This window comes from Symphalangus syndactylus, chromosome 3 (assembly GCF_028878055.3).
Source record: "Symphalangus syndactylus isolate Jambi chromosome 3, NHGRI_mSymSyn1-v2.1_pri, whole genome shotgun sequence".
In the NCBI taxonomy this organism is placed as follows: Eukaryota; Metazoa; Chordata; class Mammalia; order Primates; family Hylobatidae; genus Symphalangus; species Symphalangus syndactylus.
The window spans coordinates 106,306,041-106,325,913 of record NC_072425.2 but is presented as its reverse complement, the minus strand read 5'-3'; the positions used below and the strand labels follow the sequence as shown (position 1 = coordinate 106,325,913).

General features: G+C 34.7%; 2 protein-coding genes across 15 annotated transcripts in view; one reads left to right on the top strand and one right to left on the bottom strand.

The window, feature by feature from the left end:
• SGCE (sarcoglycan epsilon) overlaps nt 1-19,873 on the bottom strand; it is a 70,765-nt gene that overhangs the window by 3,634 nt on the left and 47,258 nt on the right. For 6 of the 13 annotated variants that reach the window (XM_055272676.2, XM_055272679.2, XM_055272678.2 and 3 more), the window contains 4 exons: nt 14,361-14,523; nt 11,753-11,964; nt 10,803-10,829; nt 9,883-10,071 (listed from right to left, as the gene is read on the bottom strand). In XM_055272676.2, the coding sequence (XP_055128651.1) occupies nt 9,883-10,071; nt 10,803-10,829; nt 11,753-11,964; nt 14,361-14,523 (591 nt within the window). Of the gene's footprint in view, nt 1-9,023; nt 9,099-9,878; nt 10,072-10,802; nt 10,830-11,752; nt 11,965-14,360; nt 14,524-19,873 lie in introns of those variants that run through there. The other 7 variants (XM_055272675.2, XM_055272677.2, XM_055272672.2 and 4 more) reach the window with 3 other exon arrangements.
• CASD1 (CAS1 domain containing 1) overlaps nt 1-19,873 on the top strand; it is a 128,282-nt gene that overhangs the window by 82,330 nt on the left and 26,079 nt on the right. Inside the window, exon 19 of one of the 2 annotated variants that reach the window (XM_063634719.1) lies at nt 10,834-11,558. The exons of the other annotated variant lie outside the window; for it this stretch is intronic. The gene's annotated coding sequence lies outside the window, so the exon portion shown is untranslated. Of the gene's footprint in view, nt 1-10,833; nt 11,559-19,873 lie in introns of those variants that run through there. 2 annotated transcript variants of the gene reach the window in all.

The following is a 19,873-nucleotide window of genomic DNA, read 5'->3' as shown; positions in this document are numbered from 1 at the left end:
AGCTTACAGATGAGGAAACTGAGGTCTGAGGAGAATAAAAATTAACAATATTTGATAACATGCATGAAATTTTCACTACGGGCTATACTCTAAAGTACCTCACTACAACCCTAAGGGGTAGGTGTTAATATTTTTCCCATTTTATAGGTGAAGAAATAGCCTTGGAGGTTCAGGGCCACATAGCTAGGACATGGTAGGTAAAGATGTGAACACAGTGGCTTGTGCTCTTAACCTATACACTTTCAGATCCAGATCACACATTTTCATGGAACAACATATATAACCATCTTCATTGACTATCCCAAACATCTGTGCTCTTTTATCTTCATGTCAGGAATGACACTGGCCATGCATCCAGATGCATTGGTGGAATGCAGAAGTCATCCTTGTTCCTTCCCTCTCCTTCAGTCCCCACATTCAACCACTTAGGGACTTTTGACATTTCTTTTTGTCTCATTTGGATCTGCCCCCATTCTTCCCCATCTCCATTGCTAACTTGGTTGAAGCCATCATCATTTCTCACTTAGATCCTTGTAAGGGGATTGACTTGTTTCCTCATTTACATTCTTGTCCCCTTATAGTCCACTCTGCACATTGCTGTCAGAATGATCTTCTAAGGCAGGAGTCCCCAACCCCTGGGCCACGGAACTGGGCTGCACAGCAGGAGGTGAGTGGCCTCATCTGTATTTACAGGTGCTCCCTATCGCTCGCATTACCACCTGGGTTCTGCCTCCTGTCAGACTGGCGGCAGCAGTAGACAGTCATAGGAGTGTGAACCCTATTGTGAACTGCGTATGTGAGGGATCTAGGTTGTGCATTCCTTATGAGAATCTAATGCCTGATGATCTGTCACTGTCCCCCATCACCCCCTGATGGTACTGTCTAGTTGCAGGAAAACAAGCTCAGGGCTCTCAGTGATTCTACATTATGGTGAGTTATATAATATTTCATTATATATTACAATGTAATAATAGAAATAAAGTGCATAATAAATGCAATGCACTTGGATCACCCCAAACCATCCCCCACTCCTAGTCTGACATGAAACCAGTTCCTGGTGCCAAAAAGGTTGGGGACCACTGTTCTAAGACACAAATCTGATTATGTCATTTAAATAACACACATTTCAATATTTCCTTGTATCTATCTGCAGATTAAATTTCAGATTTCTTAATGTGGCCTGGAAAGCCACAATATATCTCACTCCTACATGGAGTGCCCCATGTCTGCTTGAAGCCAACAACCAACCACCATGGCTACTACCATGTCCTGTACCCAATCAGCTCCCATTTGTTCTTACAAACTCAGAACTTGTTACAGCATACAGGTATTACTCTTATAATTTAAAAATTCCCATAAGAAATGTTATTAAAATTTTTTACATATTATTTTTAACTAAAAAAATCTCAAGAACCACCTTCCTATGCATCCTCACTCTCTAAGCAACCCACAGTTAGGTTACCATTTAGCATGCTTTCATTCACATGCTGATTGTCATTGTATTCTCTGTACGTAATATTTAATTGCCCTAAAGTATATTAACAATAAGAACCATCATATTTTGTTTAGTATCCTCAGCAGTAAGCATTATAAAGTATATACATTTATTAACTTACAGATTCAGTTTCACATTTTGATACTAAAATTAGTTTATGAAAATCTACAATTTAGGTTCTGTATGGAAGAAACTCTAGGAGTCAGTCCTTTGTAATAAAGTTTGATCCAGGCTGGGGATTTTCAGTTTTTTGTTTTCTCTTTAGCATTGGGATGCCTCTTAATGGAAACTCTAAGCAGAACTGTGATGTACAAAAGAGATAAATGTGGGGTTGCCTGGGTTGAAACAAGGGAGTTAGGAATCCTGTCCGCTTTGTTTTCTTTGTCCCTCATGCTGGCCCCTATAGCAATTCTAAGAAATCTGTAAAAAACAGTTTGAAAACCACTGATATGAATTATTTCAGCCAGGCAAATCTTACGTTCCAAATACAACAACCTAAAGTGGAAAACAGTGCATGCTAGTTAAATACTGTTTAAACTCTTAATTTAATCTATAGGTAACACCTTTGAGCGATTTTTTTTTAATGTTTCAGTTCCACTTTAAAGATATTACCAGGGAAATAATAAACTCAACTCTAACACAATTTGAGGAAGTTACTTAATAATTCATCCCAATGATTATATTCTTTTTTATTGTTACTTATCAGCCTTATCCTTGTGTAGGCGAGAGTAGTATTTCTTTTTTAGCTTGTTTGTTCTTTCAGAATTTCACACAATGTATTTATATTGGTTTTGGTCACAAAAGTAAAAAGATCAATTTATAAACTACAAAGAGGGAATAAGTTCTACATTTAAAGATGGCTAGGCAAACATCTTTACTACAGAAGTCAAAATGCAATTAGATGGGCATCTCACACAGGGTGGGAGGATGTGTTTTATTTTACCTACTCAGGTATAACTGATCTGGGTCTTATTCTACACTCAAAATGAACACAGTGCACCTTCTACACATAGGCACACACCACACACAAGCACTTCCTCGTTCCTTACCATCTCTAGCTCTACCTAGCCTGTTAGCAGATTGAATCAACACATTTTGACAAAATACAAAAACAGGATAAAGAAAGTATAGAATGTCGGTGTTCTAACATAGGTAGTGGTTAGTAAACAAAGACACATGTTTTCCGAAAGCACTAGATTAAAGATCCTCCAAATTCAAAATCAGCATTTGGATGAGGTAGTTGGATGCCCCCCACTTCTCTTGTTGGCCCTCCCAACTGACCTTTCTGTGGAATTTAGCTTGGAAACCACTGATCAAAGTCAACCTATGCCCTGTCATTTCTTTTCTAGCCTCCGTTTTTTCCTCTTTTGCTACATTGCTAAACTTTCTAAATCACAATGGGCTGGGCTAGGTGAAAAGAGATGGCTGGTTGAGAAAAATGCCACACACAAACTAGCAAGAAATTTGGAGAAGATGCATAAGAAAGCAACTGTGTATCTTACATTGATTTAGGGACTGAAAACACAGTGCGTGTTCTGAGTGGTTGTGTTTGAACAATGCACATGCACTCCTTGCAATTTCAAAGGAAACTTAGATGAGTTATATTAAAAGTGCTTATGTGTGCAAAAAGGTGCTCAACCAAAAAAATACTGAGATTCAACTTCCCCTGACTGGGTACAATCTATCTCCTGTTTTGAAGGAGACCCTTGAGTCTCCAAGATGTGTGCACATAGCTCTGTTTTTGTGGCTTCCCAAACTTGTAACTAAATGCGAACCTGTAAGTATTAAAGTGTGAATACATCTATGATAGGCATATTTAAAACTGTGTATTTCATTTAAGAGTTGAAGGGACATACTTTGTAATAGCACTGCTTCAGGCATACTGGAAAAATGCCTTCAACCCCAACTCTGCTAGTTAAGATGCAGAGAATGCAGGAAGAAAGTGGCGAATTCTCATCTTTGGTGAGAGCAGGCTGCTAAAGGCAATTATACAGGAGGCGGGGGTCGACTTCAAATAGAGGCCCTATAATCCTTCCAAGGAAGGACCTTAATAAAGTCATAAAACAATTTAGTGATTATTAGACTAAGTGAAAAATTATTATGTATAAACTGCATTATGTAGAAATTTAAGAAAACTGTAACTAAATTATTAGCATTAATTATTTTCTCAGTTTATGTTCATTAATTTCATGCATTTAAATAGAAAATTGTGTTAGTTATTGCACAAACTTCATTCTGTAAGAATGTAAGAGTAATAACTTGCAAATTAATAAATAAGTGAGTTGGGGGGAGTACACAATTATTTCTTATTTGTACAACCATTTTAAAGTAACTTGACATTCTTGGATACCCTATACCGTAATTCTGTGAGTAAGGTTGATGATTATCAACTGATTATATTGCTACTTGTTTCAGACTAAAAAGCAAAATGATGATTTGCATAAAGCCACAGAATCCATGCCAGAGTTGAAAGAAAATGACATTAGTTGTGTGAAATACAAAACATTTCTCTTTTCAGTTAGTATGGTGACATCATTTAACAATAACAAATAGATATATATTTTTGGAAAACAATGGCTCTGAAATATTCTTGGCTGCTTGATACTTCTCAACAGGACACCATAATCTTAGTCCCCTGAAACATTGTCTTCAACTGATATTAACTTTTATTAAAACTTAATTTTTATTTATGGAATTTTACCATAAAGTTAGTTGTCATTGTGACCAAAAGCAGGACAAATGGAAAAACATTTAAATAAAAGCTAAAATGATTAGATACTGTCTTCAATTAGAAGACTTAATTCTACTTTTATACTTGTTAATTTTCAAAAGATTAAGTATAACCTATCTCCTGTTTTGAGAGAGACCCAATTATCCTGGATTAGGAATTATGTTTAGAATAATGAATAAGGAAAATTTTTGTGTAGCAAATTAATATCTTCCTGAAAAATGTGTGGAGTACTATCCCCAATTATTCATTACCTAAGGGGCCTCATGAAGATGCCTACCACTCCAAAAAAATCAATTGGTATTGATGTTGGCATAAGAAAAGAATAGTGAAGAGGCAGATCTTTCCCCAAAAGACAGCATACCTCACTACAAATTTAATAATAAATTATTTTTTAGAAAATCAAATATTTGGGATCCTTCAGTCAATGTCCCTTTCCCCAAGCCTAAGACTACAAAATAACATTTTTTCAATGGCTTTTAGCTGTTCCAGGCACTGTTTTCTGATTAGCTCTCATCTCGCAACCTCTCCACACCATTTTCCTCAGGCAGTTTAGGGAGGTATGGAAGAGTCTAGAGGCTGAGAAGTATAAACTCCCAAACAGCTCCAACCTCCTAAACAATGTGCATGGACTGCTCCTCTTTCAGTTTCACATGGGAGAATTTAGGAAAAACTGTTCCCCTTTTAAAACTCCATGTAGAGGAATGTGAATAACAACCCTTCTTACTCAGAGCTCTGGATTTTCCAATCCTGAAACTTAAGTCTTTTGATTATTAAGCCAGGAATTCTCAGTCTTTGTTGAGAAGCTCTCTGCAGGAGCTCTACCATAACATACACTCCCACCAGACTCCAAATTCCCATACTCAGAGCCCCGAAATGTGTACTGTAAAAGCTCTATGGTGATTCTGACACAACGTGGTTTGGGAACAAGGCTAGACTCTCTCTTGACATTCCTCTGATGACCTAAAATGTTATTACTTGGAATTAAATTTTTTTCATTTAAATAATTACAAAGGGCAATCATTGAGGTACACCGGTCAAATATGTAATAGATTTTTGATGTGAAGTCTTTGGTCACAAACATAACCCCAGTCACAACAATGATTCTTTGGGCAAAGTCAATTTACTTTTAAGAATTACTTTACAATGTGATTTCCAGGAATGAATTGTAATAAATAAGACGAATGTCTATAGGGGAAAAATTATTCCTGCTATTAATGGCAACACTTATTCACTAGGCTACAAAGATAACTAAGTACAGATGCAGAAAAACTTACTATATGAGGGCATGAGGGACATACTACGCAATACCTTGCTATAGCTTCTCATGACTGTCGAGGTCATGGGACGCAAGAAAGGTCTAAGAAAATGCCCAGACCTGAGGAGGCTAAGGAGACATAGTGATTATTGTGTCCTAGATGGAATACTAGAACAGAAAAAGGACATTAGTGGAAAAATGAATGACATCTGAAAAAAGTCTGAAATCTAGGTAACAGTAAAGTACCGATACTGGGTTCCTCATTGTGACAAATGTACCATGGTACTATAAGATGTTAACAACGGGAGAAACTGGTTGAGGTGTACCTGGGAACTCTCTATTATCTTTGTAACTTTCCTGTACCTCTACAATCATTCCAAAATGAAAAGTTTATTAAAGAATAAATACATTAGCCAAGATCAAATTAAGTTGGCCTTACATTTCTAGACTGTGATAGTTTTAACAGCCTATTTATATTGTCTCTGTAATTTGAAAAGCAAAAGAAACACTACAAAATGAAACACCTCATTTCTAGGCATGTGCTACATCTCCAGGTTCTGCTCCAGCTTCCCTTTCCACTGCCTCTTTATTCATTTTGCTTATAACCTGAATCAGAGATCCTTCTGAGGTCAATGACCGACACTATCTATCCCTGCCTAGATATCAGGATAGGTAAATAATCTAATCTCAGTTCTGACCTAATTTAACTTTGTTTCTTATCAGTGTCTCAAATTTATCATCTGAAAGTGATTAAACATTTTTTCTTACTGACTAATTTATGGTGCCAGTCTGGAGCTCTGTGAAACATTCTACCAAAAAGAAAATATTACTTATGTAATTGATAATGGTGGCAGCCATTCATTACATAACATTGTGAGTTCTCTATACCTCTGATGTAAATTGACTTGTTTAAAGGAACAAACTAGTTTTATGCAGTTTTGAAAGAAAGCTTTGAATATTCTTGAGTCTTTGCTTAGAAGCCAATACAAACCTTTAGCCATATCCATGTCTGAATATTTCCGGTATCAATCTGAAGAATAAACATGAAATCCTTTGGCTAGCTAAGAATTGTTTATGAATGATAAATTCAGTACACTTAGTATGAATGTGAAGATGAAATGCATGCCCTTATAGGAAGGGTAAATTAATAAGTACAAGGCAGCATTATCCAAGTATATACCTGGTTATTGAGTACTGTAATGCCTCCCCAAATATAATATCGCATTTTAATCTTGAGAATTCATTTCAATCCAAATGACCAAAATATTTGTGTGTGTCTACTCAGTGCTGAAGTAAAACTTTTAAAACATGGCTGTTTTTCTGGTAAAAAGTAAAAGTTGAATTTGCATAAAGGACAGCTACGATGAACCCCATACAATAAATTCCCTATTATCTGGCATGGTTGGAAAATGAGGTTAATCACATATTCTGGCTTATAGGGAGTTACCATAGAGACTGTGCACATATTATCCATTTCTAAGAATAAAAGAAAGATAATATACACTCAACACTGAAATGACACCGAATGTAATTTAATTTTCCTCTGATGAGTCAGACGCACTTGATGATCCTGCAGTGCCTCAGAGTAATCATTGTGAACATCATCAATTATCTATGTACCCTATTTATATAGAAGTGCTAGTTAATGGAGCTTTTCCATTAGCAGAAATCTGAATAATGTGAAGGTTTTCTGGACTTAAAAATACGTATGTGTTTAAATTATTGCAAGTTCAATATAATAGCCTATTGCATTTGCAAGTAGAGAGATCTGATCAACCTAATGACAGTCTTGAGGGGTTATGAAAGGACCAGAAAGATCCATTTGGTGTAAACTAGATAGAAAATTTTATTTTGCTTTTATATTAGTAGCAACATTGCAAAATTCTAACCACAGGGAATCAAAATACTTTTTAAGGAGCTATTCTTATTTTCAATATATATGGTTAGAAAGGGTTATCTTAAAATGACAGCAACCTTTTTCCTCTCTTAAATTTCACTAGCAATAGAGTTTTGTTGATTTACAAACATATTCAAGTTCCCCTACTCATTATAACTAGTTTTCTACTCTAAAATTCTACAGCATTGTTACATTATCAATAGAAGCATTTCTCAAACTGTGTTCTTTGAAGAGTTACCTATTCTGAACTTTTCCTATCACAAAGTGTATCAGCACACTAAGGGACTGAAGACTGTTGTAGCTTAAAAAACAGAGAAATAAAACCTTTACATTACAGTACTCGATAACCAGGTATATATGCTTGGATAATGCTGCCTTGTACTTATTAATTAACCCTTCTTAAAAGGGCATGCATTTCATCTTCACATTCATACTAAGTATACTGAATTTATCATTCATAAACAGTTGGTTAGCTACAGGATTTGTTTCATGTTAGAATTCTGCAATGTTGCTACTACTTTTTTCCAAGTGTATTTGACCATTCCATTTTTGAAGGATATCTGTCAACATTTCACTGGCACGCTAGGGTAAACAATATCAGAAATAATAACCTTAAAGAATAAGTACAAATTCTTTTCATTTTGAAAATGAATGACAAAGCCATTTCGTAATTTTCATCTAAAAAAGGGTAAGAGGTTGTTAAATTGTGAATTATTACAATATTCTTGAAATTTTACCAATTTTTCTCATCAGTATCTAATCCTGGTAAACTGGGTTTTATGATGACCCATAATAGGTGGGCTACTGACCACCAGAGAGCATAGAAACCCATACGTTGCATTCAGTACAACTAAATTTTGTAGACTTTAATATTTATATCCCTGATATATTAATGTTTCAAAAATTCAAAATTCTAAACATATGCAATTTCACCCATTTCTTAAATTACCCACTACCCATTACTTACTCTCTCACACACACATGCACATAAACAGGCACCTTAGTCTGTATGACCCTAAGTGATGTTAGAGAACTTTAGAAAAATATTCATAATACTTTTGGGTTTCTAAAGTATTCTGGATAAACTTATCTAGTCTATCTATACTACTTATATTAATTATTATTTAATCTTCAAATTACCACATGCATTCTACCTGGTTACAAAATAAGCACTCAATGGGAAAAATGTACCCAGCAGAGTTCCCAGGTAAATGTGTTCACTTTAATATTATATCCTAAGGGGTGTGTATGTGTCTGTGTGTGTGTGAGAGAGAGAGAGAGAGAGAGAGAGAGAGAGACTGAGAAAGAGATTTTTCTGCATAGCCATTCCATCTATAAAAGTAAAGTGAAAAAGAGGAAGACCTCAAAAGCCAACTTCATGACTTCTAGTGCTTGGGGCAATTGAATTCAACTCATTTTAACATATGGTTAAAAAGAAAAAAGGCCGGGCATGGTGGCTCACACCTGTAATCCCAGTACTTTGGAGGCCGAGGCAGGCGGATCACCTAGGCCAGGATTTCAAGACCAGCCTGGCCAACATGGTGAAACCCCGTCTCTACTAAAAATATAAAAATTAGCTGGGCATGGTGGCAGGTGCCTATAATCTGAGCTACTTGGGAGGCTGAGGCAGGAGAATCACTTGAACCTGGGAGGCGGAGGTTGCAGTGAGCCGAGATCGCGCCATTGCACTCCAGCCTGGGCAACAGGAGCGAAACTCCGTCTTAAAAAAAAAAAAAAAAAAAAAGGAAAAAAAGAGACATGTTCTTATAAATAACAGTTTTACCCATCATCCCCTTATATAAAAATGTGGCCACTAGGCTACATTATATCAGCAATATATGATGTAGCATAATGCTGCTTTACAGCATTATATAGCATGGTCTCCCAAATGCAACTGTACAATATCCTCACCCCTCACCCTTATCTACTCCTTACAAAGTCCTTCCAGGCTTTCTAACCCTGATCCCTATAGCACTAGACAAGGTTTGCACTAATAAAATAGGTGTTTATAGCCCAAATTGGAGCTGCTTGCTCTGATGTACAAGCAGATCATAAAAAACAACCCAAACACCCTTAATTCTGAGGCAAAAATTTAGATTACAAAGGTCTATGGTAATAACATTTTAATAGGTTTAAACCAAATAATTTTAACATCTCTAAAAATAATCAATTTGAAATGCTTAGGATATGGTTCTTTTTTTATAATTAACTCATCTTTGAGCAAACATGTAATGTTGAGTTTAGTATCAGTGTCAATTTCTTAAATATTAAGGTATATGTAGTCTTGTTTGGATTAGTGGAGGGAAAAAAAGCGCATTTCCTAAAAGTAATTGTATTGTATATGTCAGGAGAGTAGGGGTGGGATTTACACAATTAATGTCCTTTTGTTATTTTCTCTTCCAGTTATAAACAAACAAATGCAACAACAGAAAGTTCTGTTCTTTACAGATATTAGTAAAAATATACATGCATATTAATAATTGTGGCTCTAAGTGGACACTTACTGCTGCGTTTGCATCAATGGCATGTTTGTGCTATCATAGTTGTCTGTGTGTAAAGGAGGTATGATTTCCCCAGTCACAGGGTGGAACACAGGAAGCGTTGACAGGGGCCATGCTATCTCTCTATTCTTGGACATGTCTCGAAGCTCCTTGGTAGATTTCTGAATAGCACTGTGATGGACCAGTTGGATGCTAGGTCAAAAAGAAATAAAACAATATATATTTAAAATCATATATTAGCCTGGTGGGTCATCGATTTGAAAAAGTTATGAAGTATTTTTATCTTTTAAAATAACGACATTATTGCACTTTGGGCATTCAATAAACTATTTCAGAAAGTCATACATCTCACATACTTTTAATATAACAAAACTGAAAATTATAAACCAATTTTAAAATACATAGGTGTTTTATTAAACTAAGCTATGAAGCATTGTATTAATATTACTGTCCTAAGTAACAAACTAGTTTTCTATTTATTTTCTATGATTTAAGATAAAACTACCATAGCTTTTATATTTTTGCTTCTGGTGGGGCATTTATAAATACTCACAGAAGTTTCATTTTATGGTAGGTAATTACTGTAGATTCTGGAAAACGTGTATGAAAGGTCTTTTCATCTGTTCTCTGGTTTATAGAAATGCAGATTGGAAATCACATAATATAAATGGTAAGTTAATATTCTGAATCTGAAATATTTTAGGTTTAATTCTTATCTATGTAATCTTAGTTTTCAAACCCTTTTTAGTTTTAGTTTCTACCCCTCCTAAATATCTCTATTTAGAAAGCAGCTTTCACATTTATGAAATAAACTATGAAAGATGACGAATGAAAAAAAGCTTGACACACATGTATGGAGCATGATGGGCAACTGAGAGGTGGGAAAAAATGATGAAGAAAATAACAGGAAAGAAGACACTTACTCTGGTGTTTGCATGTTTCTCTTTTCCCTAGAAACAAAACAAAATTTATGAATTAAATAATAGCATTGATATTTGGAACATTAAGACTATATGCTCATGGGATCTTGCATGATGTGGAAATGCTGACATTGTCACTATTAAATGCAACCAGGCAGCGTTTGCCACCAGGTTTATGACATTACTTGGATGAGTACACATAGAGCGATGGAATACTGATGAGAAACACATAGAAAAATGAAAAAAATGGAGATTAAGAATCAAGGCCTTGATTGAAATAAATTCTGTGACATAATGAAATAAAGCTACATGTAAAAATGAAAGAATCTGTTACTTGCTGCTTTATTAATTTTTTTATCCTTTGCTTTGTTGCCCTGACTTCCAGATAATCTTGGGAGATTACCTTAATTGACGTAGATGTCCTGAAGGTACTAACTAATCATGAAGTGAAGACTCGTTACTCAAATTATGCCTTATTTTCATTAATTTACGGCTAAGTTGGGTTTTAAAAATATATTTTAAACGTTAAATTGTGTTACCCTGTTTGACAGCAGAATGATTTCAAGAGTTTTGACCATTACTTCTGATCAAACTAACACAATTTTTTTAAGTGCAATTACCGTGTCAGTAGATTCTGCAGTTTCTGCTCATACAAGATGGCTTGTATAACCAAAATACCTAGCCTCAATTATTCTTGGGACTGTTTTGCCAGTGCGAATTTACATCTAGCCTTAATAATTTTTGAATAAAGTAATTATATCCCCTAATTTGATTTACTAGACTCAAAACTATTTTAATTCATTTTAAAGGAATAAAGTATTGCAGTTTGGACACAATTTCAGTTCATTTACAAAGTATTTTATGAACTAAATGAAACTTCGCTTTTAATGGAATCTTCTATGTTGTTATCTTAGCAGGATCTCTAATTTTCTTATTAGTTTTAAAGTACTCACACGCCTTCCCGTCGGCAGCACATGATATAAGCAAGTATTAGAAAAAGGACCAGTGCTACTGCCGAGGGCACAGCCAGTGTAATTAGGAAATCCGTGTAATAGTCTCTGCTTTTCAAAGAATCAGAAGGGGGTTTGTATTCTCCACCATCAGGTAAAATCCCCTCTCCACGAATCACTTCCTGATAGGTGGACACTTGCTTTGTTTTATCAACCTGATACAAAAGAAGACAATTACACAACAAATTAATCGTTGCAAACATTATGAGATTTTAAGATCTGGATACACTAAAACATTCTTTGACAAATTATCTAAAAAGCCATCTTTTCCAATTACTTTATCACCTTGAATTTTCAAGTATCTATTGGAGGTAGGGAATGTAACAAATGAAAGTAATAAAGGCTTTACTTTGGTCTACTTTCTATGTTCTTCCTAAAACATATATACATATACATTTACATGTGTACATATTTAATGTGTGTGTGCCTATGCGTGTAGTTGTTCTTTTTCAGTTTCCTTCCTCTAAAGCAGTAGTCCTTTACACTACCATGTAAGTGTCTTACTTCCTAGTGGCAAAGCTGAAGTGCAGATTTTACCAAACCTAAAACTGGCTGAAAACAGGTATGCACGTATGGTTTCTAAGTTTAGCGAAAGAGAAAAGGAAAAAAAAAAAAAAAAAAAGAGGGACAATTTCCAAACGTGTTGTCCTTGATCTTTCTGCCTTCCAGCTGACAGAAGTAACTTTTATGTTAGTCTAGGGAATATGGAACCTATCCCAGTCTTACTTAATTCTGTCCCAGTATCAAAAAAAAAAAAAAAAAAAAAAAAAAACTACAACAGTTGCACTATGTTAATTTACCTCCACATTAATTGAGCTGCTTTCACTGAGTTGCATTTAATTATGCTAAGGTTTTTATTGAAGGACACTAAAAATGTAGCCATGTGAAATTTGCTACTAAAATAAAATGCTGGGGAGAATTAGTTGTAGCATTATTCAGTATCTTCTCCCAAAAAACTCCACTTGAAAAATTTTGTTAATAATACAGTGTTAGTAAAAACTTTTGTTTTCTGCCAAGGAATTGATGTGCCTCCTTTTTAAGAATGAGAACTAAATATGAATTTCATTTATTTTTGTCCTGCACATTAGGCGGCTTGTTGTCCAACACAGCCTTATGCTTATTTTTGGGGGGTGAAATTTAGGTCCTGATTTTCCATTTCTTTTATATTTTATTTATTATGTTTACTGTATGACTCTTATTTAACCTTCTGAAATCTTTTGTGGCAAGATGTGACATAAAAATAAATACATGTAAAATAAAAATTCCCAACCTTTCCACTTATAAAGCCTTAACAGATAAAAATCTTCAAGGCATATATCATTTTTTAACTTTTAGAGACTGGGTAATAGTCCTAAACATAAACTCATTTTCCAGAACAACCACAAGTAAAATGGCATTGTTAGGGTCTGCTGTCCACTGATGATGCTGGGAGAGGAATCTAAGTTACGGTTGCAGCTGCTTAGTCTCCTGCACCCTTGTATAGTTAGCACCATGATTGAAATATTGAGCAAGTTTGCCTATAATAATAATTTTACTTGATTTAGGAAGGCAAAGAAGGCCATTTTTCTAAAGGCCATGAGACAAGAGGCATGAGAAGAAGAGTTCAAGGCAAAAGGCCACAAGGAGTGCTAAGTGTTGCAATGTGAGTAATATGCTCTCCAGGATGCAGCTGGCTCTCTAACACATGAAGTGATAGTTGTGTTTATGTGTCAATAACTTTGTTCAGATGTCAACTTTAAACTTAGATCTAATTCACTCACCACCAATCATAAAGAATTGACAGAAGTTAAATCTAAAAGATCACTAAATAATTAAAACATCGGTTGGATACATTAATAGGAAAAGAAAAAAGAAAAAACAAAGAATTGAAACAACTCTCCTGCCTTTCAGACAACAGGATCAAAATATTATATACAGACATATAAAATATGCAAACATATATAAAATATTACACATATCTTACATATATTTGAAACTTTACATTTTCCTAAATCTGTTAACATGCAAATTAAAATGTGATTTGGAAAGAAATATTATGTTTATGAATTATGAGTAAGATTCTAACTTTCTTCACTTGGAATTGTCTCGTTTCTTGGACTTTCCCTATAATTTGAGTTGTCAGAACATTAAATCATAGCACAATATTGCTTTATTTTCAGATTTATTATTGTACTCCATCCTCTCCTTCCAAAGTGGGTTAGTGGCAGAATATTTAAGAAGAATCTTTCTGCACACATCATACTAACTCCATTATCTGTGCTCATTAGCAGCTATATGGATGTCCGATGTCCAGGGGGTTCATTTGGACCACCTGCCAAGCTAATCCAGCCCCAGCAACTAATCAAGGATAGAATAAGTACCAAAGTGGATATATTCTTTCCTAAATGGATGCACTGTTAACGAGCTTACCAGATCCTTAATCTCAAGGGAAGTTAACTGCAGTTAAAGTAAATCCAGGATTTATTCCTAAAAGCAATTCAGGTTTTAGTCAAATGTTAATTCCAGCCACATCATTTTTAATTAAACTTGCAAAAACAAAATAAAAACTTACCAATGAAATTTTGCACCAGTCAATGTAAAATTGAGCACGAAATTTTTTATCACATGTTATTACAGGCTCCATTTCTTGACTACATCTCAGTTGATTCTGTGGATTTTCAACTTCTCGTAAACAAGAAGAAAACGGGACATCTGCACCAACCATGACATAAACACTGTAAAAATGTGAAACTCTCAGGTTATCCTTTAAGAAAATTGAAAACACTAAAAAACAATCTACCTTAAAAGCAGGATTTAGCCTTTTGAATTGAGAGATTAACTAGACTCATCCCTGAGTTAGGGGCCTAGGCTTTATAAACAATGATTCATGTAGGGGCTTCCTTTCATTCATTCCTTTATTCAACCAATATTTACTGAGTGCTTTGGTATACCAGATACTCTCTCCATTCTATGTTAATTTCTAAAAACTTTCTTTCATCCCATTTATTTTCATTCAATATAAACATGCATCATATTCTGATTACTATATTTAGTAATTACTATATTTAGTAGACTATTTACATTAAAGACATTATCCTTAAGGTAAATTAGGAAATAACCCCACTACTACAATAATAAATAACTAAGTAATACATTTCACTTAATTTTCTTGTAATAAAACTCTTAAATTACATCCCTGGAGGTATGGAGCTTTGGGTAGACATTACTATTTTACCTATCAGTTCTGTTAGTTTTTCTACCACACAAACCCCTATATGCTTGGTCTGTCATTAGAAGGCCTTACAATCTTTTATCTAAGACATTAATATAAGAGTAAAACTATTGTTTGGTAAACACAAAGAGGCAAACAAAATCTATTTTGTTGGTGTGGGGGAATTATGGGGAAAGATCTCTACTTAACTGGCTAAAAATTAGATTTCACAACAGAAAATAGTGACAACAGTATTTAAATAATCTTGGAGCAGCTTGAGAAGATAGGAATCTCATTGGCCTTTCAAAAGAAAAGAGAAAACCAGGAAATACTACAAGTAAATACTATTCCTTTTCATAATTACAATGCTAAGAAAAAAATGACAATGTAAAATGAAATAAAACCATCAAAATTCCAGCTGCCTTCTTTGCAGAAGTTGACTAACTGATCCTAAAATTCCTAAGGAAGTTCATAGCACCCAGAATAGCCACACACACACACACACACACACACACACACACACACACACACACACACACACAAATTTGGATAAGGAAAAACAAATTTGGAAAACTCACAATTCCCAATTTGAAAACTTACTCACAGCTACAGTAAGCAAGTCATCTGGTACGGGCATAGGGACAGACATACAGATCAATGGAATAGAACTCAGAATCCAGAAATAAACTCACATTTAATAAACTGATTATTATCACAGGTACCAAGACAATTCAAAAAGGAAAGAATACTTGTTATAACTAATGGTGCTGGAAAAACTGGATATCCACATATCCTGTCCTACCTAAGAAGGCAAATGAGAAGCGTATGTGAAATTCATGGTCCTGAGGCATAGGCTCACTAAAAGATTGAAAACTAATCATAGAATTACAGAATTCTTCCCCTCCCACAACACCCGACCACCATATTACTAAAGGTCTACTTATGGTCATTCCTTTTACTCCATACATTAGTCCAGCTATCAAGAAAAAAATTATAAAACATACTATACAGCAAAAAACACAGTTTGAAAAGACTGAACAAGCATCACACCAGAATCAGATATGGCAGAGATGTTGAAATTATCAGATCAGAAATTTAAAACAACTATGACTAATATGCAGAGGGCTGTAATGAATAAAGTGAAACTACTTTGCAAGAAATGTTAAAATAACTTCTTTTGAGAGATGGAAAATGATATAGGTCAGAAACTCAGATCTACATAAAGAAAAGTAGAGCATCAGAGAAAGAGTAAGTGAAGATAAAATAAAACCTTTTATTTTTCTTAATTGATCTAACAGATAACTTGTTTAAAATAATAATAGCAACAATCTATTCACCATGTATCCATAAATGTATATATCTACATATATGTTTATATACACTTATAGATAAGCAAAATAAATGACAGCAATGATACAAGAGAGATGAGGGAGAGACGGGGATTATTTTGTCATAAGATACCTGCAATACCTAGGAAGTAGTGTAGTGTCATTTGAAAGTGAACTTGGATTGGTTATGTATGTATATTGCAAACTCTAAGACAATCACTAAAAGACAGTTTAAAAAATACAACTGATATGTTAAAAGAGGAGAGAAAACAATCATAAAAAATGCTCAATGAAAACTATAAAAAGTGGGAAAAGAGTGGAAGACAAAAATAGAAACAAAAAACAAAGGCAACAAACAGAAAACAGTAACAAATATGGTAGATTTATTTTATTTTATATTTTATTTCATTTTATTTTTTTATTTTATTTTATTTTTGAGACAGAGTCTTGCCCTGTCACCCAGGCTGGAGTGCAGATCTCGGCTCACTGCAACCTCCGCCTCCTGGGTTCGATTCTCCTGCCTCAGCCTCCCAAGTAGCTGGGACTACAGGTGCCCACCACCACACCCAGCTAATTTTTGTATTTTCAGTAGAGATGGGTTTTCATCATGTTGGCTAGGCTGGTTTTGAACTCCTGACCTCAGGTGATCTGCCTGCCTCTGCCTCCCAAAGTGCTGGGATTACAGGCGTGAGCTACCATGGCTGGCCTCAATAATCACTTTAAACATCAATGGTCTAAATACCCCCTTGAAAAGACAGAGACTGTCAGAGTGGATTGAAACACAAGATGCAACTTTACTCTGTTTACAAAAAATATCTACTTTAAATATGAAGACACATATACATTAAAAGGAAATGGGTGGAGAAAGATATACTATGCTAACAATAACTAAAAAGCAGGAGGAGCTATATTAATTTCAGACAGAGCCAACCTCACAGCAAGGAAACTTATCAGAGACAAAGAAAGGCATTACATAATGATAAAGAGGTCAATTCTTTAAGAACATAAATCACTCCTTAACGTGTATATGCCTCATAACAGTGCATCAAATTACATGAGGCAAGAGCTGATAGAAGTGCAAAGAGGAACATATGAATCCACTATTATAGTTGGACATTTCAACATCTCTCTATCAGAAATGGACACAACCAGCGGGCAGAAAATTGGTAAAGACATAGTGAAACTCAGTATCATCATCAGTCGACAGGTTTTAATAGACACTTAGAGACTACTTCATCCAAAAATAGCAGAATACACATTCTTCTTTAGTTCACATGAAACATTTAACAACATTCCAGACCATAAAAAATTAACAAATTTAAAGGAATGGAAATCATACACTGTCTGCTCTCAGACCCCGGTAGAATTAAACTGGAACTCAATATCAAAAGATAACTGAAAAATCCCAAACTACTAGGAGACTAAACAACATACACATGGATTAAAGGAGAAATCTTGGATGAAACTTGAAAATATTCTGAATTAAATAAAAATGAAACCATAACTTATCAAAATGTTTACAAGTCAGCAAAAGCAATACTTAGAAGGAAATTCATAGCATTGAATGCATACATTAGAAAAGAAGAAAGATCTAAAATCAATAATTGTAACCTCCCCCTCGGGAAACTAGAAAAAGAAGAACAAATCAAATCCAAAGTAAGCAGAAGAAAAAAAAATTAAAATCAGATAATCTGCACAGGCCTATATGTAGTAGGGAAATTGAATCAATAATTAATAATCTTCTAAAACAGAAAGCATCAACTCCAGATGGGTTCACTGTTGAATTCTACCAGACATTTAAAGGAGAAATTATTGCCAACTCTCTACAATATTCCTCAGAAGACAAAAGCCAAAAGAATACTTCCTATCTCATTCTATGAAACCAAAATTACCTTAATACCAAAACCGGAAAACAACATTACATGAAAAGAAACTACACACCACACCAGCATCGCTCATAAACACAGGTGCAAAAATCCTCAACAAAATATTAGCAAATCAGATTCAACAATGTATAAAAGGAATTATACACAATGATCAACTGGGACTTTCCCCAGTTATGCAAGGCTAGTTCAACATCCAAAAATCAGTTAATATCACATCAACAGGCTAAAGAAGAAAAATCACATGACGGCATCAACAGATGCAGGAAATGCATTTGACAAAATCCAATGGCAATTTGTGAAAAAAAAATTCTCAGTAAACTAGGAATAGAGGGGAATTTCCTCAATTTGATACCTACAGCTAACATTACTCTACATGAGGAGAAACTTGAAGTTTTCCCACTAGTATCAGGAAAAAGTTAAGAATGTTGCCTCTCATCACTGTTTTTTAACATCATACTGGAAGTCCTAACTAATGTAATAAAAGACAAAAAGAAAATAAAAAGTATACAGATTTGAAAGGATTAAATACTATCTTTCTTTGCAGATGATATGATTCAAAAGAATTGATTAAAAACTCCTAAAACTAGTAAGTGATTACAGCAAGGTTGCAGGAATCAGTAATAACCTTCCAAAACAGAAAGCATCAAAATACATGAGGCAAGAGCTGATAGAGCTGATACTAAGATTAATATACTAAAGTCAATCACTTTCCTATCTACCAGCATGAACAGGTAGAACTTGAAATTAAAAACACAGGCTGGGTGTGGTGGCTCACACCTGTAATCCCAGCAGTTTTGCAGGCCGAGGCAGGTGGGTCACCTGAGGTCAGAAGTTTGAGACCAGCCTGGCCAACATGGCAAAATCATCTCTACTAAAAATACAAAAATTAGCTGGGCGTGGTGGCACACGCCTGTAGTCCCAGCTTCTCAGGAGGCTGAGCCAGGGGTTGAACCCAGGAGGCAGAGGTTGCAGTGAGCCGAGATTGTGCCACTGCACTCCAGCCTGGGCGACAGGGTACCCTCCAAAATAAAATACTTAAATATAAATATAAGTCTAATAAAATAGGTATAAGATCTGTATGAGGAAAACTACAAAACTGATGAAAGAAATCAAAGAAGACCTAAATAAATGGAGAGATACTCCATGTTTATGGATAGGAAGACTAAATATTGTCCATATGCCAGTTCTTCCCAAATTAATTATAGATTCAATGTAATCTCAATCATATTCTCAGGAAGTTAATTTGTGGATATTAACAAACTTATTCTAAAGTTTATATGGAGAAACAGAAGACCCAGAATAGCCAAAACAATATTGAAGGAGAAGAACAAATTTTGAGGACTGACACTACCCAACATCAAGATTTACTATAAAGCTACAGCAATCAAGATAGTGTAGTATTGGGAAATAATTGACAAAATAGATCAATGAAACATAATACACATTTAGAAATAGACCCACATAAATCTATTCAACTAATCTGTGGCAAAGGAGCAAAGGCAATACAATGGAGGAAAGACAGTCTTTTGAACAAATGGTGTTGAAAAAACTAGACTTATACATGTAAAAAATGAATCTAGATATATATGCCCTTCACAAAAATTAATTCAAAATGCATCACATATCTACATGCAAAATGCAAAACTATGAAACTCCTAGA